Genomic DNA, 25,728 nt, shown 5'->3' with positions numbered 1-25,728 from the left:
GCCAAATACATTGTAGGTACCTTTAGACTTAACTAGAATTAATAGTTTTTACAATAAACGCATATAGAAACCCGTACAAGGATATTACTTTGAATAAATTAATTGTTAATTTTATTGTGCATTTTATGTCCATTCAATAAATCTCCGTTAAAAGTGCAAAGGTCACTTCTATATATCACTTTGTTTCTATTATATCCTATTTATACAGGGTGTTTCAAAACAAATGCGAAAAACTTTAGGGGGTGATTCCTTGTTCAAAATAAAGGGTAGTTTGCTTTATAAACGTTGGGTCAAAAGTCAACCATTAGGGAGATATCGCGGTACAAAGATGGCGGAAAAATAATGTTTTTATTTTTTATCTTGAAAACGAAAAGAGATAGACCAATGAAATTTTATGGAAGCATTACTGTTATGAAAGCACATTATCTGGTAATATTTTCACTTTTTTAAAATGAGTGGAAGGGGTTGAAATAAACTACCCCTATCATTCTTGTTAACGAAATTTAAAGAAAAATCTTATCAAACACATACAAAAAAACTAATTTGGATAGTTTAGTTTGTTTAGAAACTTTTTTATCTCTTGTGTTTTTTTGATAAAACTCACCGATTTGAAATTAAAAAATAAAATGTAAAGCATTACATGTCAGGACAAAAAACATTTTTAGATTAAGAAGTGATAATAACGATAATAATAATCATCTAGATAATAACGTATTGCAGTAGAGTAATATCAAATAAAATAATATTAGGAACATCCTAAAAAGTAACAGCGGCCGACTAGATTTTTTCCTAAAAAAATTACAGCAGCCCACTAGATTCTTTATCAGAAAATGTTTTTTGTCCTGGCGTGTAATGCTTTACATTTTATATTTTTAATTTCAAATCGGTGAGTTTTATCAAAAATACAAGAGACTAAAAAGTTTCTAAATAAACTATCAAATTATTTTGCATGTGTTCAGAATAATCTTTTCTTTAAGAGATTTCGTTAACAGAATGATAAGTAGTTTATTTCAACCTTCCATCGTGGTAAAATAGTGAAAAATTACCAGAAAATGTCTTTCATAACTGTGCTTCCATGTTAAATTTGACCAGTCTATCTCTTTCGTTTTCAAATAAAAAATAAAAACGATATTTTTCCGCCATCTATACCGCGATAATGGCCGACTTTGTACTTTTCTGTACAATCGAAGCCTAGTTCGCATTTGTTTTGAACACCCTGTATATTATTCAAATGGTTAATACAGTACGATCGAAAAAAAAAACGATGTTCAGTCGGCTTGGAAATGAAATCAATGGCATTCAATTTTACATATAAAATGACAGCGATCTTCATTTCCATCGCCGACGCCGTTTTTTTTTCGATCATACGGTACCATAACAATATGTAGATGCCTTCATCACTATATTATGTATCACTTTAATAGTGATACTAGAATTCACAAAGAGTACTAGGATAATTTTATTGTTTAACAGCCCAATTAAAACAAACCTAAAAAAGAAGGATATTTTAAGTGCTCTGTCTTAAACATTGGTGAAATATTTTTTAATTTTTTTCATCTTTTAATATGTCTCACTAGCGTGTACCAGCGACTTCGTTCGCGTCGAATTAATCATTTGTAATGGTGATGATAAAGCAAAGCAAGAATTTCCATTAACATACAAACGGGATAAAATTTTCTCACATTTATGTCAGCATGAGAGAAAACAATATTTCGATATTACTATATGTATAACTTGGTAATATTTGAGGGGTAGTTTCATCTCGTTGGAATTTGACTTTAGAAAAATTCGTTTGCGAAAAATAAGCTTTTTACCTCAAGCAGTTTAAGCAGAATCGTGGTTAAGAAATTACCTAAGTTTTTGAAACACCCTGTATGATTTTTGAAAAAATTTCAAAATATGTAAAAAAAACAAATAAATTATGCTTGTCCAAGCGTTTCCCCGAAAGACTAACCGTTTTTTAAATAACAAATATTGTAATATTTGAGGGGCGTTTTCCCCCTCTTGGAATTTGATATTCGAGAAACCCCTCTTTATCGAACAGTGAATCCGTTTGCCAAAAATCAGCCTTAAACGTCAAGCAGTTTAAGCAGAATCGTGTTTACTCAATGGTCATATTTTATGAAACACCTTGTATAAATTTATGAAAAATTTTAAAATATGTAAAACAACAAAATAAAATATACGTGTTTAAGAGTTTTTCCGAAAAACTCATCGGTTTTTAAATAAAAAATATTCTAATATTTGAGGGATAGTTTCACCCCCTTAGAATTCGAGTTTCGAAAAATTCCTTCTTATCGAACCTCTACACCCTAAAGTCAATGTGTTTTCCAAAAATTAGATTTTTACATCAAGCGCTTTAAGCAGGACCGTGATTAATCAATGACAGATTTTTCGAAACACCCTGTATACATTTTTAAAAAATCTTAGAATATGTAAAAAACAGAATAAAATATACGTGTTTAAGCGTTTTTTCGGAAACTTGACCGTTTTTTAAATAAAAAATATTGTAATACTTGAGGGGTGGTTTCACCCTCTTGGAACTGGAATTTCGAAAAATCCCTTCTTGTCGAACCTCTACACCCTAGGATCAACCTGTATGCCAAAATTGAGCTTCTTACGTTGAGTGGTTTGAACAGGATCGTGATTAACCAGTATGTCAGTCACTTAAGGATTTTATATATTAGTATAGATTATCTATACTATAGTATCTACTACTATACTATAGTACTACTCTATAGTATATAATATTATATATTTGTATAGATTATTTTATTAACACCGCCAAGACAAAAACTATGATTTTCGACAGACATCGGCAAGACAATGAAAATACCGACATAATGGTAAACGGCGTCCATCTAGAAACCACGCGGAGTTATATTTACTTGGGCAGGGTATTAAACAGCCAGCTAGACCACTCTAAAGAAGTCAGAAGAAGAATAGAAATAGCTAGGGCTGGTTTCCTCAACATGCGGAAGTTTTTGTGCCATCCCAGAATAGGTATACCAACGAGGCTAAGAACATTAAAATGTTATATATGGCCCCTACTTCAATATGGATGCGAAACTTGGACGCTAAAACAAGAAGACATCAAACGCCTTAATGCTTTTGAAATGTGGATGTATCGTCGGATGCTGAGGATAAGTTGGACCTCCAGAACAACAAATTGTGAAGTTTTAGGCAGAATGAAAACTCGTCCACACCTAACAGGCACAATTGAAATCAAAAAGACTTCCTACCTTGAACATATAATGCGGCACTCAGAATATGAAGAAATACAGCTCATAATAGAAGGAAAAATCGATGGAAAACGTAGCATAGGGAAGAAAAAGAAATCATGGCTACGTAACATAAGAGATTGGACCCACACCGACGGAAACACTCTTATTCACCAAGCTCTGGACAGAGAGTCATACGCCATATTAATCGCCAACCTCAACAGAGAAGGCTAGGAGGAGGATAGATTATCATCATCATTTTCAGCTTATTCAACCATTTAGAATTATGGTGTAGCCTCCCTCACATATTTAGATACTCTCTTAGTAGTTGGGACCATTGTTAGCTATGCTGGCCCAAGTGATCCCTGCTAATTTCTTAATAGCATGGTCCCATCTAAGGTTCGGTCTTCCTAAGGGTCTTCCCCTAGGTCTCTTAATTCCTCGTGGATACCATGCTGTACTTTTTGTGGTCCATCTGTTGTCCGTCCTTCTCGCCAGGTGTCCTGCCATTGCTATTTGTGGGATTTGACTCTGTGGATGACATCTATTACCTGGTTTTTTTGTCGTATCCACTCTATTCTTTTACAGTCTCTCTTGGTTATTCCCAACATATTTCGTTTTATTGAGCATTGTACGACCTGCAGTTTCCTTATGATGCCCGTTTTTTTCACCCAATATATGAGTAAATTAAAAAAAAAACACAGTATGTTACTTCTATTACCCCTAATCTTATATAACGTTGGTCCATTTAAATAGTTCTAAATATAATTTGAATTGCACTTTCTAAATTTTATTGTTATCTAATCTTAAAAAATACAATATTGTCCACGTGTCTGGTTTATTTATTAACGACAAATGTTAAAAAGTAGTTCTAAAACGTTAAATAGACCTTTAAGATAGCCATATTCGCACGAGGTTGCAATTGCATTTAGATTCTGAGAGAATTAATATATGTCTCGTGTTTAATAGGGCCCACGTGCTGCAGATAATACACTGAACTGCACGAAAAACGGACGACTTAAAATTTCAACATAGATAATAATAATTTAACTGTGGCTATTATTGCTTTAATTCAACATGGACAACTTCTGGACTTAAAACCATCTCTCCTAAACTAACAAACAATAATAATATGATTTTTCATACGACAATGACATTAGAAAAACAATAAACTCCATTTCACAGGTGTTTCGATGAAAAAATAAAATTGCTGTAAACCGTTGATGTCTTCTTCAAAAACAAATATCTCCAATAAAAATAAAGCTATTGAGATGAATAAAAGAGAAACTACCGAGAAAAGATGCATCTTAATGATAAGGTGATTTTAAAATGCGTTCCCTTGTCGAACCATTCTACAGTGTATTACAAACTTTTGCCGAGTGGCAAACGCCACGACTATATGGCCAGTCCGACCCTGATTTCTCTCAACACTTTTCTTCATTTTCCTTAATCCACCAACTTATTTATTAATTTATAGCACCATCTATATCTCAACTTTTTTAATTATATCATATACTAGCGTGCACCCGCGACTTCGTTCGAATTAATCATTTGTAATTTGTAATGGTGATGATAAAGCAAAGCAAGAATTTCCATTAACATACAAACTGGATAAAATTTTCTCACATTTATGTCAGCATGAGAAAAAACAATATGGCGACATTATTATATAACTTGGTAATATTTGAGGGGTATTTCATCTCTTTCGAAAAATCCATGTGCCAAAAATAAGTTTTTAACGTCAATCAGTTTAAGCAGAACCGTGGTTAATTAATTACCCAACTTTTTGGAACACCCTGTATGATTTAAAAAAAAAATCAAAATATGTAAAAAACAAAATAAGTTATGCGTGTCCAAGCGTTTTCGCGAAAGACTAACCGTTTTTTAAATAACAAATATTGTAATATTTGAGGGGCGTTTTCACCCTCTTGGAATTTGAGATTCGAGAAACCCCTCTTATCGAACCTCTACACCCCACAGTCAATCCGTTTGCCAAAAATCAGCTTTAAACGTCGAGCAGTTTAAGCAGAATCGTGATTACTCAATGGTCATTTTTTATGAAACACCCTGTATAAATTTTTAAAAAATCTTGAAATATGTAAAACAACAAAATAAAATAAACGTGTTTAAGAGTTTTATCGAAAAACTCACCGGTTTTTAAATAAAAAATATTCTAATATTTGAGGGGTGGTTTCACCCCCTTAGAATTCGAGTTTCGAAGAATCTCTTCTTATCGAACCTCTACACCCTAAAGTCAATCCGTTTTCCAAAAATCAGCTTTTTACGTCAAGCGCTTTAAGCTGGATCGTGATTAAAGTTTTTTCGGAAACTTGGCCGTTTTTTAAATAAAAAATATTGTAATATTTGAGGGGTGGTTTCACCCCCTTGAAACTGGAATTTCGAAAAATCCTTTCTTATCGAACCTGTACACCCTAGAATCAACCTGTATGCCAAAATTGAGCTTCTCACGTTGAGTGGTTTGAGCAGGACCGTGATTAATCAAATCAGTGAGTCAAGGATTTTATATATTAGTATATATATAATTTATTTCACATTTTATGTTTTGTCAAAGCTTACATAGCATACATCACATAAAGTGAACGAGCCCATTTATTTCTTCTTCAAACAATATTCTATATTGGAAAATCGAATTTCTATTGGATTTTTCTTTTCAATACGTTCGTTATTTTTTTCACCACACACATATTGCCCTCGAAATAACTTTCTTTCGAGTAGACTGAACCGTAAAATCAATCCGCCCCTATGTGTCAATTTTATTTCCTCTCTCGTAAAAGGAAAATAAGAGGAAAACACACTTGCACCTTTTTTTTTCTCTGTTTTGATATACATCTTTCAATAATACCATCGACGAAGAGCATGATGGATAGCATTTATTTATTTTTTTGGCATGTATATGTCGGTGCCAAACAGTAAGTTTTCCGCGATAAACAATTAATAATACAAGTCAAGACAGGCCAGGACAAGACACTAAAAACATTAGACGACCAGATCTTTTTTAGAGTCTCCTTAATTAAGAATTAGTGTTTTTAACATAGAGTTATAAATTAAAAGTCTAGATTGAAATTTAAAATACCATTATTAGGCGAGAATGTCAAAAGTTGACATATGATATGTCTTTCTATTCGGAATATCGGTTTATATAGATAAAGTAAAAAAATACCGGAGGTGCCCTTTAAAAATCAAAAGTTGTAGTCATTTCCGGTGAAACAGGAAGTGACTAAAAACATTTGAGTGCGTCAATCAATCCCAATTTATGTCATACTAATACTCACATACCAAATCTCGGTTTTTTTTATCTAAAAAAAATAAAAAGTTATAGGGGTGAGCCACTTTTAAGACGCATCCAGGTATAGACAAGGGTAGAATCTAATAATAAAATAAAAAATTGGATATTACCTTTAAAAAAATATATGTTATATCCCCAACACTTTTTTGAAGTACTCTGTATACTCTACAGTAATTTTAAAATGTGCTTTCTTAATTTTCCCTATAACTTTTCTATTTAGCATTTTATTCTAAAAACGTATTTTGTAAAAGACGTCGTGTCTGGAAATAAATGAAGAGTTAAAGGGAAGAACTACCAAAAAGGAAAAAACCGACGATGAATAAAATACGACGAACCAAATACCATGTTAAAACGTCTCGCTCTTGCCTCGCTCCCATCTCGTCAGGTCTGGACGCACCTTTAGATTTATTTTAGAAAAATATAGGGCGTCAATATATGTAACGATCCTATTCGACTTTATTTATATAAAAGCTGGATTGGTTCGTGTTTTTGCCAGCGAAAAACAGTTTTTTCCTATTAAATTGCGGGCGTTCGTTCAACGCGCGATATTGGAAAAATTTCGAAGTCGCAGCGACCCGTATCGGGTTCGAGCGGAATGTCAATTAGAAGTCGGCGATATTTTGCGGCAAAAATGAGTCCGCACCTGCTGGCGAACCGGCGGAAATTCTTTTTCGCGAAAAATTGATTTCGATGCGAATTACGTGACGACGTTGCACGAGAAAATACGCTGGCGAAATTTTAAAGTTCCTCTATATATGACTTTTCTCATAACGGACTGTTTTAATTTTCCTTTTTTTTAATTTCCTACAAAACCATCAGTGGTTGTTCCAAAGACATTATAATTATAGACCGAACATCTCATTCATAAATACTCGTTGGTAGTGTATCAAACATTCCAATGTGTCAAACAAGGACAGAAGAGACAGAGAAGTCTAAAATTTCCGACCCCGGCAACTAGGCGCATTTGGATTGTTCTAATGGCCAGTGGCGTATCGTTTTTTGGAACGAATTTAATTAGTAAAGTAAAAGTAAAGTAATTAGTAAAATGTTTACTCCATATTAATATACTACATTAATACTTTTTCGTCAGATGAGTTTTGTTATAAGGTCTAATATAATAATATAATTAATATCCCACATATACTTATGTTGAAACGTTAGTAGGTAGTTTTCGAAAATCGCTCCAACGTCGATTTTCAATTTAAACTTTCAGTTAATTCTATATAAACTTTCAGTTACTTTTGAATATTTACAGGGTGACTCAGGCTTCCGAAACAGTTCAATATTAGGTTTGTGGTTGGTGTCTTTTCTTTCAATTTTTTTTTCAGAATATGGAGGCGATGGTAAAGCACATTTTAGACATTTCTGTAAACATAGGGGGCCGGAACATATTTTCAAACTAAAGTTGTAGATTTGCCATTAAATTTCCATTCCAGAAATACCTAGGGTTGCCACCTGTCCTTTTTGAAAAGGACAGTCCTTTTTGGAATAACTTGTCCTTTTGACTTTTTTTACTTAAAAGTCATTTCTATTTACGTATTTTCCTGAGAAAATTACCTACAGCAAACAGAAATATTATTTTCGTCCAAATTTAATTAGAGATGTTATAAAACTTATAAATACATTTTTCTTGTTTAGAATAGGCAACATTATTTAGAACTTCCGTTTAATCTCAAATGATAATTTAGGTTTTAGTTTTACCTTTTTTGATCTTAAAAAGAACTTTTTAAAATTAATAATTAGTAACGATTTAGTTAGTTCGCAATCGATAGCTTCCTGTAAAGTACTATGTAATAGTTGTTTAATCTTGTATTATTAATAACTTCATATACCTAAAATCAATATTTAATGAGAAAATTGTGTTTTTTTGAAAATATAAGACAAAATTTGACTTTCGGTCTTCTTGTATTATGATGGCTCTGATACGAGGCAATTACCTTCTAGTCTCTCAATAGAAGGCATTTATCATTAAAAGTATCAAATCTGTGTGCTACAGTATGGGATTTCTGTCGCATAATAATGAATATTACGTTTATTTACAAATCCATTACTTTTAAAGGTAGCTTCATCAGACAATCAAATTTTAATTAAATGTCCCAATCTTCATGAACTGTATTAAGCATATATGTATTGCGGTTTGAATCACCCCGAGAATCACCCTGTATGTTGACAAAAATATTTTGAAAATGTGCGTTACAATGGCCCCCATCTTATGTAAAAAATTGAAATAAAAATTACAAACCTAAAACGTAATAGGTAAAAAGCTTTTTTGGAGGCCTGGGTCACTCTGTATATAGGTATGTATAAAACTAGTAGCCTAAGAATTATTTACAGTTCGTCCCATTCTAAAAAAAAGGTAAACACACCGCACAAATAACTCTAGAAAGAGGTATTTGTATTGTACGGTGGTAAAAAATTGTTTAAACGAGGCCTAAGGGGCAGATATAATAATGCAATAAAATGTAAAAAAGGGCGTGTAAACACATTTGTTTATTTGTTGAGCAAAATTCCTTTAGAATATCGTATATAATGACCAAAATATGACGCAATTTTAAGAAAAAAAATGTCGCTTTCTGGCTTATAATAAAGTTTCAAATGCAATGTTTATATTCAAATTTGTTATGATCTACAACAGTTAAGTAGTAATTGAGACGAATTATAATTCAATTACCGGCTACTACGTTCTTGTTTTAATAGCTCAAAATTCAACAAATATAATTAGAAATTATTTTAATTGTGAGAGGCTCCCTTGTGGGACGCCTATGTACGGCGATTACGGCGCGGCGGAAACAATACCTACCTGTGAAAAGACAAATTCGGGTAATTTGAGCTTATTTTTCCACATATTTGACACTGTCGTACCATATTGAAAATTCGCAAATTCAAAAGTATGTTAAACAAAAGCAAAAACTACTGAAAAACACTGAAAAGTTCACTTAGGACTTGATTCCGACTTCAAACACACCGTAAGCTAAACGTAGTGCGCTATAACGGATCAAGGGCCGTCGCGAGGTGTGGTGGGACGGACGGCTCATTTCATTCTGGAAGACTAGCAGCGACGTTGCCAATAGTTCTAGACGTTTCAGCACATTACACAGTAAACATGTCCTTTAATAGTAACGCATATATCCTCTGGTTAATAACATAATATTACGCATGCTTCTTTAAAAATAAACTATTAATTTAATTAAGAAATTGAGATTTATTGATATCCGGTGAAGGTTTTAAAGTCACCTTTTCTGCAAATCAAATTAAGTAGATAGGCGCAAATTTGAGACGTGGCAATGTCGCCTTCTCTATCTCAGTTGGTTTTTACAGTACGTAGTCAACTTCCGATTGTTTGATCGGGTTAAAATGCACAATGTGATATCTGTTCTTCCTAAATCTATGGGTTGTTCACTCTTCTTTTTTCCGTATAGGAGCTTGGTGCATTCTCCGCCGGTGCTGCCACCATCGGAGAATATCGTAAACAACTAGCATAATCCAAATACACGCGTTTAAATAGCGAGAATACAAAAAATTTATAATTTAATTATAATGTAAGGAAGTGTTAGAAAGTATAATTCGTGAAAATTCTAAAAATAAAAATAAAAAATAAATATTATAATATCTACAGGTGTAATTTTGTTAATTCCAGTTACAAACATTTTTTAGATGAGTTCAACTACTGTAGCGAGCATAGTTTTAATCATCGATTTTGCTAGTGGGGCATAATTGGGGCTATTTCGGCTATAACGGAATTTTTTATAGGTACATAATTATAATTTTAGAAGATGTTCATAAAACATTCACTAGTTGAATTGAAAAAGTTTATTCAGTTATGATTATTGAGTTTATAATCATCTGCTGATGATGCTAACATGGTTAGCGAAACGCGCGTCCAGTGTAAAAGTGAAAGTGTTTTGGTGTATTGTGATAATTTAGTGTTTTATTTTGCTATGTAACACCAAAGGTTCCAACCCCCCACTGTAATCATTAATATTGCAAATTATATTTTATCCTCTCCTAGTATATGTCTATTTAAATTTTTGATTATCTAATGAGCACTTTGTTTACTTACTTGTTTCGTCGAACTGCTTGAATCCTTTTTTGCTATTAATCAAATCGACGGGAGAAACTATAAATCTATAAAACGTTGTTTACGGAAAAATTGAGTTATTGAATGTTACTGCACCTAACAATGCCTTGATTACGCTCTTCTACGCGTTACCATTTTTTCGGCAATTTTATTAATATTTGAAATTGTCACAACACAACACGACGCGATGCCTAGTTCGAATTATTTTTCACTTATTTTTTACTACCCGAAACAGCGTTACATCACACAAATCTCCTACCTGAGTGTTTTATAGTCTCAATAACTGTACTAGCAAAAAACTAAAATCTTAAATATTATGACAAAACCACGATTTCAATATTATTCTAATGCGATCAACATGACGGCGGCGCCGCGCCGGCGTGAACTATATACTGGTAATTACTGATTTTTGCCGTTAAAGCGCTGCGGTCGGAATTTGTTAAAATAAACTGAAATGCACCAAGCCTATCCTAAGTCCCAGCTATTTCTTTTTTCCTCAATATTTCCTTCAACGATTAACTGTAGAAATTGGTATCTCTTGTTAGGTATCACGAAACCACTCTGTGTGATATTATCCAAAGGGGACTCCGAATCACTGAGAAATGGTGCAGGACTGTCGGGTTTGGTTTGGTACTGCGGTTTTGTCGAGTTGATGCTCAGTCAACTCGACAAAATCACAGTAGTGCAAAGACTAAAAAACTTGAAGAAATCCTAGAACTAGAGGAAAAATAAATGCTGCCATCTCTAACGTCACCGTTGGGTGAAAATGTTTATAATGGGAACTCGGATTCACCAGGTTCCGGTACAAATAGGTTCCAGCTAGCTCAGTAAATAATTAAGTAAAATATATGCACAGAACAAGAGATATCAAAAGAGAGGTCTATGGAAAAAGTGTATTGATTGAAAAGTCCAAAATGTACTGGATTCGTTTAATAAATACCAAATTCAGAGTTAAAACAAATTGTCAAAATCTATCACAAGATGATTAAGATTAAGATTAAAACCGAACTCAAGAACGTGGAAGACTCCATCCGTATCCTGGAATGTAAATCTTCCAACTGTCAAGACACCCAAAGAAATTTCTCAGGGCTTATGGCCGAGAAAATTCAAAGATTTGCCTTGATTTAAGTAACATTCATTGGATTGTCATGGTTTTTTTTAACAGAAGACTCTCTCCCGAATGAACACATCAGTAGGCTGAAGCTAAGAAACAACTATGATTCTAGATTATGTGAGGAAGGTACGACTGATATCGGAGATGGAGAACTAACCTCTGTAGAGCCGTCTCAGATACTGATTTTGTCAAAGCCCTGAGACTGTATAACTGAAAAAAGGGGGCACAATAGATCTATAAACTTCTCCCTCCCTTACAATCTACAATATGCAAAAACAATAATAATAATATACTGCGCAAACTGGCCTACACAATCAGCGTGTGGGGGAAACGATTATGTAACAAAAAAAGTCATCAAACTAACAAAACCCTGTTTAAATATTGGCTAATAAATGAAGACACAACACCGTGTACCAAAAACAAAGCAACACAACCACCGAAGACATGGTTGTGCTACCTCTAAGAACTAACAACTATAAGTATAATCAAAAACTAGTAACACAAAATAAGTTTATTTATATCAATACTCCGACATTACAATTCTCAATAATAGGTTAATAATCCGACTGTCAACCAGGGTTGCCAACTCTCGAAGTTTCTTGTTCACGCGAGCGGTTTATGGTTACTCAACACATTGCCACAATCCCTCCATCTTTTTCAATTTCAGCGGGGGTAACTTGTCCGATGCTGTTGGTTCCTTATTTGGTCCGGTAAGTTGGGCGGTTGATGGATCTGTTGAAAGAGGGTTAGGAATCGACGATTGGGTTATTACATTTCTCATTTTATCATGTTTATCTTTCATTGATGGTTCTGTCAATTTCTTCAAATGACTTACATGTCGTTTTAAGATTTGGCCATCTTGTCCAGACAATGTAGCCTCATTTCCTTTTCTTTCAATCACAGTAAACTCCTCATTATTAAACCGGGTAGTGAGTTTATGTGGAATTATCATGTTCTGAATTAAAACTTTGTCTCCTTCTCTTATGTCCATTATTTTCGCGTGTCTAGCCTTGTCTTCTTTTTCTTTCCCTTTGTTTTTATTCAGCAAATCATTATCGTAGGCCTCTTCGTCTCCTGGCTCATTAACTAAGTCTGCTACCGATGGAAGTTTATCGCGAATTATCCTGTTAAATAATAATTCTGAGGGTGCTTTTCCAGTAGTTCCATGAGGCGTAGCGTTATACATCATTGTAAATTTATGTAGCTCAGTTTTATAATTTAATTTGTTTGTGTGTGAAATCTGGAGACGTTTTAAAATAGCTCTATTCATGTTTTCAACTTCTCCATTCGCCTGAGGCCAATATGGCGGTGTATGTATTAAATCTATATTGTTATGTAAACAAAAGTTCTTAAATTCTTGGCTAGTGAACTGAGGTCCGTTGTCTGCTCTTATAGATCTTGGTATTCCTAACCGGGAAAATATTTCCGTCAAATGGTTGATTATAACTGAAGACGTCGTACTTTTGAGAAAAATGATCTCTTGATATCTTGAATAGTAGTCCACAATAACCAAAAGTTGTTCGTGATTCGGTAAAGGTCCCATGAGATCTATTGCGACGCATTGCCATGGTCCCTCTGGGAATTTGTGCCTTGTCATTGGGGGTGGTTTATCTGGTAAGCTAACTAACAAGCAATCGCGACAATTTTTGACAAATTTTTCGGCAGCTTTGTCTATGAGAGGCCACCAAACTTTAGCTCTTAGTCTTCTTTTCATGACTGTCTCCCCCGGATGACCCTCATGTGCTAGTCGTAGTACCTGTTCCCTTAAGGACTCAGGTATCACTAATCTATTACCTCGTAAAATGACGTGTCCCACTGTTGTTAATTCCAAACGGAATGGATAGAAAATATTTTTGTCTGTCGGTTCCCAACATTCCTTGTTTATTTTGTTTACTGCTTCGGTTATTTGGCCATCAAGCTGACTTTCTGCTACTACCTGTGATATTTTAATAGCTTGCGGTGAATTTCTTTCTATCACGGTGAAAATATGGTGTTCATTTTCTTTATCGAATGGCGGTTCATTTTTTATTTGGCATAGTCTGGATAATGAATCGGCTATATTTTGTTTCCCTGATTGGTATACAATTTTGAATTTGAATGACTGAAGTCTTAGAACCCATCTTTCGATTCTGGCTGGTGGCTTCGACGATGGTTTAAATATTGCTTCCAATGGTTTATGGTCTGTAACTAATTCGAATTCCAAACCAGATAGGTAATAGTAAAAACGCTCTACTGCCCAGACAAGTGCCAAGCTTTCTTTCTCCGTTTGAGAATACCTCCTTTCTACTGAAGAGAGACTTTTGCTAGCAAAAGATATTACTTGTGGCTCCTCTTTTTTGTTGAACTGGAGTAAGACTGCTCCTAATGCCACCGGACTAGCATCGGCTACTAATCGTGTTCTTAATTTGGGGTCAAAATAGGATAAAGTTGGAAGGCTTGCTAGTAAGTCTTTGAGTTTTTCGAAACTCTCCTGCTGAGCTTTTGACCAATCAAAGCTCTGATTTTCTCTCGTTAGTTGTCGAAGGGGCTCTGTTGTGGTGCCCAGATCCGGTATAAATTTCCCAAGGTAAGTGACAAGTCCCAAGAAACTCCTTGTTTCTTCCTTTGTTCTGGGTGGTCGAAAGTCTAAAACAGTTTGTATCTTCAACTGATCCGCTTCAATGCCTTTACTAGAAAGCTTATGTCCCAGGAAGTAAAGTTCTTGTACTTTCTTGGCACACTTTGCTTCGTTTAATAGCACGTTATTTGTTGAAAATACGTCTAATACCTTTTTTAGGCAAATATCATGTTCAAATTCTGTACTACCATAAATAATCACATCGTCTAGATAATTAAGACAGTTCCTACAAGAGGACAGCATTTCTTCGAATACCCGCTGAAAAATTTCGGGTGCTGAATTTACGCCAAACATTAAACGTTTATAACGAAACATGCCTTTGTGGCTTATGAACGTTGTGATCGGACGACTTTCCTCGTCAAGCTCCAGTTGGTGGTAGGCATTTGTTAAATCTAATCGTGAAAAGTATTTAGCATCTCTTAGCTTGGTCATGAAGGATTCAAAAGTCGGTAAAGGATAATTTTCTCTTATAATTGCTTCGTTCGCTCGCCGCATATCTACACATATGCGGATGTCATCATTTGGTTTGAATATAATAACTATTGGTGAGATCCATGCACTTGGTTCGGTCACTTTCTCTATTATGTCAGAAAGCAATGCCTCTTCGAGCTTCTTCTCAACTTGCTTTTCGACTGAAATGGGCACTCTTCTTACTGGTTGCCGTACTGGTTTCACATGGGGGTCAATTGTCAGTTTAATTTTAATATTCTTAATTTTAGGAAATGGTTTTGACATTTCAATTTGATTTATGTTTATGCCCAACTTTAAAATTCCTAACTGTTTAGCGGTATCTTTTCCTAATATAGAGATGTCCCCTTGATCTACGACATAGAAAGATGTTATGATTTCTTCACCTGCTTGTAATGCGATTGTTGACTGGAATGTATGCCGTACATCTAATGGCTTCCCTGATGCGTACCCTTTCAGGTTATGTTGAGGTTGTGGGTCAATATCCCACAAAACAGCGTTTTGTTTCGTAAGGATCTTCCAGTCATCTCCTTTCACAATATTAACGGTGGATCCTGAGTCTATTAGTAAAGTTACTGGCACCCCTCCTAAGCTGCACTCTATGAGATCATCGTTATTTTCTTCTTTATAGTGTCCCGAGATCTTGAAACATTCAAAATCTCGAATGGCTTCTGTCTGTTCTGTTTCTTCGTTCTCACCTTCAATAAAATTTATTTTAGATCCTGGTCTTCTACGTTTGTTATGAGACTGGTATGATGGTGTCGTATTATTACTGAAACGCTTTGTTCCTATTCTCGTTTTGCACATGAATGCATAATGGCCAATAAATCCACACTTGTGACATTTGGTGCCGATAGCAGGACAATCTTTATTTAAATGACGGAATTTTCCACATCTCGTGCACTGGTTAGAATTGTTTTTGTTGCTAGATTGAATTTTATTAATAGCAAAAGAAGTACTAGGGCCGGCTGTGATAGAATCCATAGCTTTAGATTGGTTTCCAATTTGTTCGTGGACATTGCAAACTTCTATGATTTCATCTAACGATCTTTCTTTTTCCAACAATTTCTTTTTCAATTCAGTAGGAGCCCAGCTGTCGATGATCTTATCTTTAACGTTAATTTCTAGTGCTTCTTGAGCAGAGTTTCCAAACGAGCACTTGGTGGCTTGGTGTCTTACTCTTAAAACAAATTTATTGAAGCTTTCACTCTGCTCTGGTTTGAGGCTTCGGAACAGGTGCCGTTCAAAAGTCGAATTCTGTTTTGGTGAAAAATAATCAGTTAGCTTTTCAACCAAGATTTTAAATACATCATTATTTTCTTTATCATTGTATGTTTCGATGGCCCCCGGGATGTTATAGGCTACTTCTTGCAGCTGAGCTCCTCCAAGATGCAAAAGTTTATTTCTCTTCTTTGCGAAGTCAGTAATATCTTCGGAGGCCAGATATAATTCTAGAGATCGTAACCATTTTTCCCATTCTCCCCTAATCAGAGCTTTATCGATGTTATCGCACAGGAATGATCTGATGTTGCTTTCAGACATCATTAATCTGAAAATCAAATTAATCATTCGAAATTAACTTATTATTAACTTTCCCTGTACTTACAGTAAAATAAAATTAATATTATTATACAATACGTAATATAAACAAAAATAAAGCGAATGTTTTGTTAAACATTCATTATTATTAATAGATGGCAATATTGATAGTATATCTTAATCAAACCTAAAAAAAAACCACTTATCAGTTAGTTAAAACTATATAGAATAAAAATACTGTGGTCATAAATTAAATCTCTTTTTTTCTTGCGATAACACCGCTCAAAATTCCGGGCGATGTAAACAGAATAAATGTTGTGATTATATAAGCAATCGCCAAGTCATTTGAAATCTGTAGAATATACAATGGCAAATCTACATATACACTAACTACTAAAAGTAATACTGTATCTAGATGTTTAGATGGTTTTTATAGTTATCGTGTCCACTTGTATTAGTAGTCGAGAGTAAGAGCTGACAGCTGAGTTTATAAAGAAATCCCTTTTCTAATATAATCTCTGTATTTGTGTTGTTTATTAATAATAAACGTTACCTTTTATTCTTACTTTAATTTACATCATACAATAAAATCATTCGTCATTATTGAAAATATGCCTTAATTAATAATCCATTAAATTTTGTGATAAATAAATTTTGACTTAGTGAAATTAATAAGTTGTTATCTAATATGAATTTCATTTTTATTCACTTACCAATTTGTGACAAACAATATTATGGTTATAAAGAAACAGTCTCTTATTTTTTTCCTCTGCTTGTGTCTACTGGAAGCTTTTCATCCGGAACTGCCCTAAAAGTAGGGTAACAGTTACATATATTATGTATAGGCATAGCTAAATAAGGGTAACAGCCTTTATGTATTATTTTATCCCACAGAACTGCCCAAATGTTTGGGTAACAGCTCTTTGGATACCTTGTTTTTACTTTTGACTGCCCTGTTGATGATGTACCTCTTTTTTTTTCATTGCACTGCCCTAATCATAGGGTAACAGTGATCGTGTATAGGTATAGCTTCATAAGGGTAACAGCCTCTAATTTATCTTGTTTTATCTCACAGAACTGCCCAAATATTTGGGTAACAGCTCGTTGACTGCCCTATTAATGAAGTATTTTTTCTATTACATTGAGCTGCCCTATTCATAGGGTAACAGCACGTAAAATTATAAACAGAAAAACGTTTTAAACTGCCCTTTAAACAGGGTAACAGTAAACCATTTCTACACACATTTTTCTTTATATTAAATTATTTTTTTTTTATTTGGTATGTACTCACCCCTTTTTTAACGCGCGTAAGTAGGTAAACCACTTCTCGTCGCCAGTTGTGCTACCTCTAAGAACTAACAACTATAAGTATAATCAAAAACTAGTAACACAAAATAAGTTTATTTATATCAATACTCCGACATTACAATTCTCAATAATAGGTTAATAATCCGACTGTCAACCAGGGTTGCCAACTCTCGAAGTTTCTTGTTCACGCGAGCGGTTTATGGTTACTCAACACATTGCCACAATGGTGGCTGGCTTAAAAACAAAAGCACACAATGCTTCACCTCTCTTATCTGCTATCGGCATTCAAGAAGTCAAACAAATTGAAAATGGCCGACTGCCGATTGCATCAGATCCGTAAAATTATAACCATTAAACACGGTAATAACCCAATTACAAAATTTATAGTCGATAGATAGATTTGCTAGATAGAGTGGGTTAAAAATGTTGGAACTTTCACTAAGTAGATGGGATTTTTTTAACTGTTTTTTAAAAGTCGATATATTTATGTTAAAGTTGCATGCATTAGTGCATGGCGATAAATGCAATATAAAAAGTAATTTATTTTTTGTCTATTCGTAAGACCAGTGTTAAGCTCCGTTTACACATAACGTTTCTGTCCTGTCACTAGGGTTCACAACCGGGAAACACAGGGGTTTTACACATTAATTTAAATAGGAAACACTTTCATATTTTGTATACTCTATTAGAAATACAGGTATTTATACCGTATGATCGAAAAAAACGGCGTCCAGTTGGCTTGGAAATGACGATCGATGCCATATAATTTTACATTTACATTTACATCGTTGACGCCATTTTTATTCGATCATACGGTACTTGTTTTCACCCTTTGAATAAGAAGACTAAGCAAGGAAAATAATGCTATCCATGTATTCATGCATGGTGGGCGGAAAAGGCACCATAAAAGCTCTCTAGGGTGGGGATCCTTGACAGTTCTGTTTGACGATTCATTTGACACATTTGAATTTGATTTGAAATTTTGTGGATTTGTCAGTCTTTATGGAGCTTATTTTATGTTATTTATTATTTATTCTACTACTGATAGTTGTATAAAGGTAGTAAATCCAGATGGAAATTGTGGCAGAACTTAAATTAACAGTGGCACTATCGCGATTTATCGAAAAAGACTCTGAAATAGTTGGTTGTGTAGCGTGCGGTAGATCTCGGCAAAAATTGAGTGAAATAATGGAACAACTTTTCACTTTTTTTGTAAGTGACTATATGATATACATACGTGTAAGTGACTACATAATATACATACGTGTAGTAAACCGATCATTTATGAAATTCACTTAAATTAACTAAATTATATATTTTTCTTGCATTTTAGCTTTTATTTATTACTTGTCAAAGATTAGATGTCAAAGAATTTAGATACGTTAATTTGACTTGCCTGCTTCAGTAGCGTATCGGATGTTTGTGTTAATAAATACTTATTATAACTTATCTATTTTTATTAGAATTATATATTTTTATAACAATTTTAATAACTACCAACATTTATTCACAACGTAAAATAAAACAACAAATTATTGAGTTTAACCCACGTCTACCTTACATCATAGTTTTACATTTTTTAAATAAAATTAGAACGACACTGATAAACCGGAATTTAAGTCGGCCATATTTGAGGCCCATCGCGGTGTACCTAAGATTTTTGATATGCTCCTTCCTTAGTCTTCTTATTCAAAGTTTTCACCTAAAACTTCCCAATATGGCGGACTTCAGTATGGGAGGCTTAAAAACGAAAATCTCTAGACTGGAATCGACTGTAGTTCAAATCGTTCAAATTGATAATCTGTGGTAAATCTAATTGAACTCTGACACTTGACTGACTGACGTTTACGGTTCCTTTTTATAAATATTTTCATTATTTTTTGAGTTTTTATTCACAAATTCTACTTGATTTTGTTCTTTTAATTAACCTGCAGCCTGCAGTACTAATTATATACTTGTAAATAATCTTTTCACCGATCAAGAACTGAGGAATAGGCTGGAAGATATTCAAAAAAATGTGTAAAACGCTTAAAAACGTATTAGAAAACATTGATTCGTCCACAAATTCGTGAAAATAAATTAGTCCAGATGTTTGTAAAAAGGTCTCTAATTATTTTGAGAAGTTTCCTCGTATCAGTAATTTTGAGGTTTTTAATATGTTATGATAATAAATAGATTAAAACGTATATGAATTTCAGGAAACAGCGCGGGCATTACAGATTGTTGTAAATTAGTTTTAAAATATAAAGAAGGTTTAAAACAGGTTTAAAAGTTGAGTTAGTAGAGAAGACCTAAGGTAATGTTGGTAATGGGACCAAAAATCAAATAACACTTGAAATATATAATATGTACAATTGTAAGTAGTTTTTATGAATCTGTTTGATATCTATTGCATTGTTTTTATATTTCTTGAAATATATATTTTTTTACTTTACAGGATACACAAACAATAATAAAAAATACAGTTACTCACTAAAAGCACTTAAGGTTTGTAATAGATGTAGTTAGAATATCAAACACCAAACCAAACCAAAATTTACGTTTTATGTTTTATTTACTTTTATTTATTCCTCACATTTGAAAGGAAAGTCATTTCATAAATAAGCAGAAGGACATCGTATAGTACACTCTATATTAATAATTCTTTTTTATCCTATACTTGTTAGTTGACATCACTAGGTATAAAATTTAGTACTGATTCCAAACCTATAGTTGTGGTTGTGACATATTCTGATGTGTTTCTGGCTTAATTTAAAATGGCTTAATATAAAATAAGTTAATATTTAAACAAACATTTCTGGCTTTCTTGACAGGAGTGTGAACACAAATTTAATAAAGGTATAATATGGATAATGTTCTGATTATTACAGTTTGCATGGATGACTGTTTTTGTATGTTGTTATTTTTAATAAAGTATATTTAATGAGTTTTTCAGTATTTCTTTTTCCCAAAGAGGATTGTGTTCTAATCTTTATATATAAATTTTCATAAATTATATCTACAAAATTTATTACCTTATAACTTTTTGCTAAAGACTTTGTAGTTGATACAGTTTAACAGTATATAAAAGAACTATTTAAATCAGATGTTTGAAAATATATAGCTGTTTTTGCACACATCAATTCAATTTGTGATTAACTGTACTGAAATAAAAACAAATTAAGAGAAATGGGGTGATCTATCAACTATAACATGAAACGCATCATCCTATTTCCAAGTCTTTTTATTAATTTCACTTATTAAACAACTATTTTTATTTAATAATCTTGATAATTCTAGGAACTTTCAGATATCGTCAAAACATGAAAACAAAAATTCACTGCCTATAAGTCCCTTTAACTGAAATATAAGAAACAGGGGAGTTAATATTCTGACTGAGAAAGTTTATAAAATACCTTTAAGTAAAATCTCTTCAGATCTGCGGTAAAATACCTTTATTCTTATTAAATAATTTCAATAATCTATGTTTTTATTTATGATTTATGACAACCACCTAATAACCTAACTTTAACGTCAACTTGACAATCCTGAAAAATGTTATTGTTAACCAAAGAGTAAATAAAGGTTCTGAATTCGCTAACGCCAACTTATTTTTCATTAAAAAAAAATACCAATTTTCGTAACTAGGTCGACCATATTGAGGAACTTTTAAAAGAATTGTACTATATTTCACTTATTTATTAACCAAATTAATTATATAGAGAATGTCATCGATGTTCATTTTAAAAATCATACATCAATCATACATCCGAACGAACTTTTATATATTCACCCACTCGGAAAGTAAATACAACAAAAATTAACTGCCTGGAATATAACGCTTATTCGCTACTTTAGTGATTATTTTCAATTACCTTTCATACGACAGGATGTTGTTCCTTTCGAAAGATTTTGTTATTAAAAAATACTCCTATACACCTACATATAAATCTCTACGAAAACTTTTTTCGTTTACTGAAAACTTTTTTAATATTTAGACTCAAAGCAAGTGTTGTAGTTCTTAGTTATTAGATTTTCTTTTTAAAGTTTTCCTTTGAATGTATTTCCGAGAACGTTTCGACGTTGGACGCAAATCCAGAGCTTGATATTTAATAAAGCAACGTAAACGCGATTTTTGCAAAATTACTTGTCTTTTTTCTTGTCTCAAATAGCAATATTTTCACAGAGAATATAAATTTCGTTAATGTATTTATTTAATTTGTTTTTCTAGTATAGAAAAGATTTCAAGTAGTCTGAGTTAAAGCTAAGAAAATTTATTTTCAATGTTACTTACTGCCATTACTCGCTGACGAGTATTTGATACGCATCAGAAGATGGTTACGCAAGGCGTTTTTTTTCATGAGCTTTTCTGTGACTAAAAAGCTCGATACATGAGGTTATCTCTCTTCAGCACTCCGGACATTCAAAAATCTCATTAATTTGTTGCCTCTTTAGTTTTTGGTTGTCGCTGTTATCTGAGTTTACAATCCTTCTCCTTTGTGTTCTATTGTATTCCTCCTACTGACTCTGTATGCTTATATAGTCTGTCCAACGAGAAGATCCTTGACAAAGTAGTTTATTTTATTTTACAAAGAAATAAGTTGGTACAACTGGAACGCATAGCAGGAAATTATTATATTTAAAATTTGACTGACAAGTGATTACTTCAAAATATTGTGAAAAAAACTGTATAAAACTGAAAAAATGTAATCGAGTTTTTTAATAAAAAACGGCATGTGTTAATACAAAACAAGGAATAAATAAAACAACATAAATAAAACAAACTATTTTATTATTAATAACACTTACCAAATTTTATAGGTACCTAAAAGGTTGATTAATTAACTTTAATCTTAATTTTTTAAACCAGTACCTTTGGCATTATTTTTCTTGTGCAGTACTAAAATCCATTATTTACGTATCGTGTGATGTCGATATTTTACAGCTACTCCAGTTTTTAGCATGTGTTTAGTATGGTCCTTCTACCATATTCGAGATGCACTTATCTACGACGAGATGGTATACGAACTTTAATGATGGTAACTTTATTGGTGTATAAGACTTTTTGCCTGGGCAGCGAGTATTAACCATAAACTGTGTTCTGGGTCTACAGTTAATTTTCACTCGATTTTTCCTCCACTTGACTTCAAAAGACACAAAACACACGTAATAACACTAATCAAAATGCATCATCTTCCAAAACGCAGGGTATTTGACAAAACTGACAAAAGTTGACACCAAATTATAACCTCTAATTGGGCAAGACTTTGACAAGCGTCAAAAATCTAAAGGCGAGTTCATACGCATCGGCGTCCGTTTGTCGTTCATCGTTCCGTCAAACCAATAAAATTGAAATACGATCTGTCATTTTTTAAATAAACCAATAAAACTGGTTAAAAACAACAAGAGACGACGCATGACGGATTTATATTTAAACCCATCCATAGTTAACTTAAAAATTATTAGAAACTTTTTTTAGTAAAATAAATAGATTGGTATGGGACGTCATCTGCTTTTCTTCTGTCATCGTCTGTCGAAATCTTACCTGAGAAAAAAAACGTATAGTACAATTATTTTAAGTATAGTATTTTTAGTATATACCTATCCCCTTGAAGTTTTCGTAGCAAATATCCTTCTAGGGGTGTTTTGCTTCATAGACAAAATACTAAATAAATATCGATCTGTTGAAATTAGCATCCATTGATAATACATTTCTTGCACTTGGAAATGAGTAACACACAGAGAGAGTTAATGTGAATTCTAGTAACAAAAAGTCGACTTGAACGTCACAAGCCATTTTGTTTCAACACCCCTCATACCGAGGTAAGTTGAAACAGGAGTCGAGGTGAGTTGAAACAAACAATTTTTGGGTAGAAGTGAGGACTGTAACGTAGAAACAACCAGATAATTTAAAGATATTTATTGAAATCTGTTACTCTGATAAGCAATTGTGACAAATATATGGATTTTCGCCACCAGTGCTTCATGAGCCCAACTCTTACATTCCAGACATTGGATCCATTTTTCTTTGGCTTTACTATTTGAACAGGTTTCAAAACAACAAATACAATAGCATTCCTCTTATTCTTCGTTTTCACTAACTTTTTTCCTTTTTTCTCCTTATTAATCTTGATCTTTTTAGTTTCTAGTTTTTTTGGAGCTTCGAAATAAAGGCTTTTAACTTTTTTCGTTGCCAATCTAGCTGACTCAATTGCAGCCAGTTCATTTTTTATAGGACTATCAGCTAAGATTGCTGTTTTTACCTTTCGTCGGTTCGTTCGATTGTCTTTTCTTGGTGGAGCCTTTGGCAAGGGTCGGAGAATTTCGGGAGAGAAAGGTATGGTCACCATAGTTGAATTATCACGTAATGTGGATGCTACAGGCACTATTATATAGACATTGTGGTCAGAATGCTCTTGAGGCGCTGCTAATTTCAGAGTGGATATTGGCCATTTCCGAAATCAAACTGCCGAGATAATTGAATTCCGCTACATATTTCAATAATTCTTCTCCGATTTTTATAGCATTGTTACGATTTTCCGTGGGAATGCACATGATTTTAGTTTTATCGATGGTCAGCTTAAGACCCAAAGCCTCGTACGTCTAGATATATGTGTTCAATATTTCTTGTAATTGCTGTAATTTTTTTGCTTGACTTGAAGTTCTGTGATGAATTTTATACGTATTTTTGCCCTGAGTCTTTTAATCTTGAACAGACCGCCATCATACCTGTATCTAACGCTTATTCCTCTTTTCTTTGTTTGCTGTCCACTAATACCTTTTGACTTGTATACCCGGTTTCCTCTTACCGTCTACAAGCTAACCGTAAAGAAGAGATTTCGGTAGGCGGTTTTTCTGCATCCTGCATACGTAACCAGCCCAAATTCCAAGCGGGATTAAGTAATGATGACTTCGACGCTCTCACAGCCAGGTTTTTCAAGGACCGATACGTTTGAGACATGATGGTACCATTTGGGTCTTAAGAGTTGTCTAAGGTATCTCTGTTGCAACTTGTTTAATGCGTTCATGTACCGGCGGTACGGCATCGGCACCCAGGTTTCGTTTACATGGTAAGGTTTATCACCACCAAGAATTAAGTAAAATACAACGTAAATTATTAAAATAAATCTTCATAACCGTTGTTACTGTCAACTGTATTAATTTATCCTCGATAAAATTGTTTTAAAATTAGGTTAATGAGCGGAAAACTATAAATTCATCACCAATAGTTATGTAATGAAATAACTAGTAACAATTTATTCACAATATTCCTCCTTAAAGCTATTTCATAGATAAATGATGCATTAAACCAAATCATCCAAAGAGAAACTTGATAATTCCGATGATGGATTAAATAATATTTACTTTCATTTTTGTATACAGGGGGGTGCAAGTAATACGGCGCTAAAATTGATACTTTTTGCAGAGAAAGTTGATTAATGTAATTTAAATTGATCCAATTAATTGATATGCAATAGTGCCAATATTATGTGTGATATAACTATGTTTAGGTTTTAATTTAGTATATTTTTTATTATACAGATTTATTTTAATTACTATAAAATACCTGGTTAATAGAGACTTACAAACTCAGAAATTTGAATGTTTTGCTAGTCGTTACCATAGAACAGTTTTTCATATTTCTTTGTGAATAATTTGCGTTTATCTAGGTCTTTTAAACTCATATAAAGATTGTTCAACCATCGCTCACCGTTACGTCATTATTATATGTCAAATATGAGTTTTAGGGTGTGTCTGAGATCAGTTCATCATTTTGTTTAGAAAATGTTTTTTTTTCCACAATAAGGGCCGTCCTCTGCCGGAAACATTGCGACCTGTGAGGCCTATTGTGTTTGTCCCCTTTCTATATCTGCACCCATTCTCCTATCCCTGTGCCCTGCACTAACTTATGCAGGTCCTTGATAGGATGGCAGCATAGTTCCTCCGGCTCTAGCCTAGCTTTCCCAAATAAAAAGTGTCGCTTGCGATCCAGAGCCTCGCAGTGACATATTATGTGCTCCGCTGTTTCAGGATCTTTATCGCAGAGTCTGCAGCAAAGACTTCCTTGATACAGATTGAGCTTGTTCAGGTAACACT

The 25,728-nt window shown here is 33.4% G+C and overlaps 2 protein-coding genes across 4 annotated transcripts in view; one reads left to right on the top strand and one right to left on the bottom strand.

Moving 5' to 3' along the window:
• LOC115877070 (fibronectin type-III domain-containing protein 3A-like) overlaps positions 1-25,728 on the top strand; it is a 268,442-nt gene that overhangs the window by 11,683 nt on the left and 231,031 nt on the right.
• On the bottom strand, positions 12,217-17,869 carry LOC115877069 (uncharacterized protein K02A2.6-like). 3 transcript variants are annotated; one of them, XM_030893142.1, is made up of 3 exons: positions 17,636-17,869; positions 17,058-17,152; positions 12,217-16,354 (listed from the first exon to the last, which is right to left on the bottom strand). In XM_030893142.1, the coding sequence occupies exon 3, from the start codon at positions 16,348-16,350 to the stop codon at positions 12,343-12,345; it is 4,008 nt and encodes a 1,335-aa protein (XP_030749002.1). In that variant the 5' UTR covers positions 16,351-16,354; positions 17,058-17,152; positions 17,636-17,869; the 3' UTR covers positions 12,217-12,342. The 3 variants fall into 3 exon arrangements, with proteins under 3 accessions (XP_030749002.1, XP_030749001.1, XP_030749003.1); XM_030893141.1 differs by having other exon boundaries at positions 12,217-17,152; XM_030893143.1 differs by lacking the exon at positions 17,058-17,152.

The sequence above is a fragment of the Sitophilus oryzae genome, unplaced genomic scaffold (genome assembly GCF_002938485.1).
Source record: "Sitophilus oryzae breed Bouriz unplaced genomic scaffold, Soryzae_2.0 scaffold_1442_pilon_pilon, whole genome shotgun sequence".
NCBI classification, from domain to species: domain Eukaryota; kingdom Metazoa; phylum Arthropoda; class Insecta; order Coleoptera; family Curculionidae; genus Sitophilus; species Sitophilus oryzae.
The sequence above is the reverse complement of the archived record's forward strand: the minus strand, read 5'-3'. Positions and strand labels throughout refer to the sequence as shown.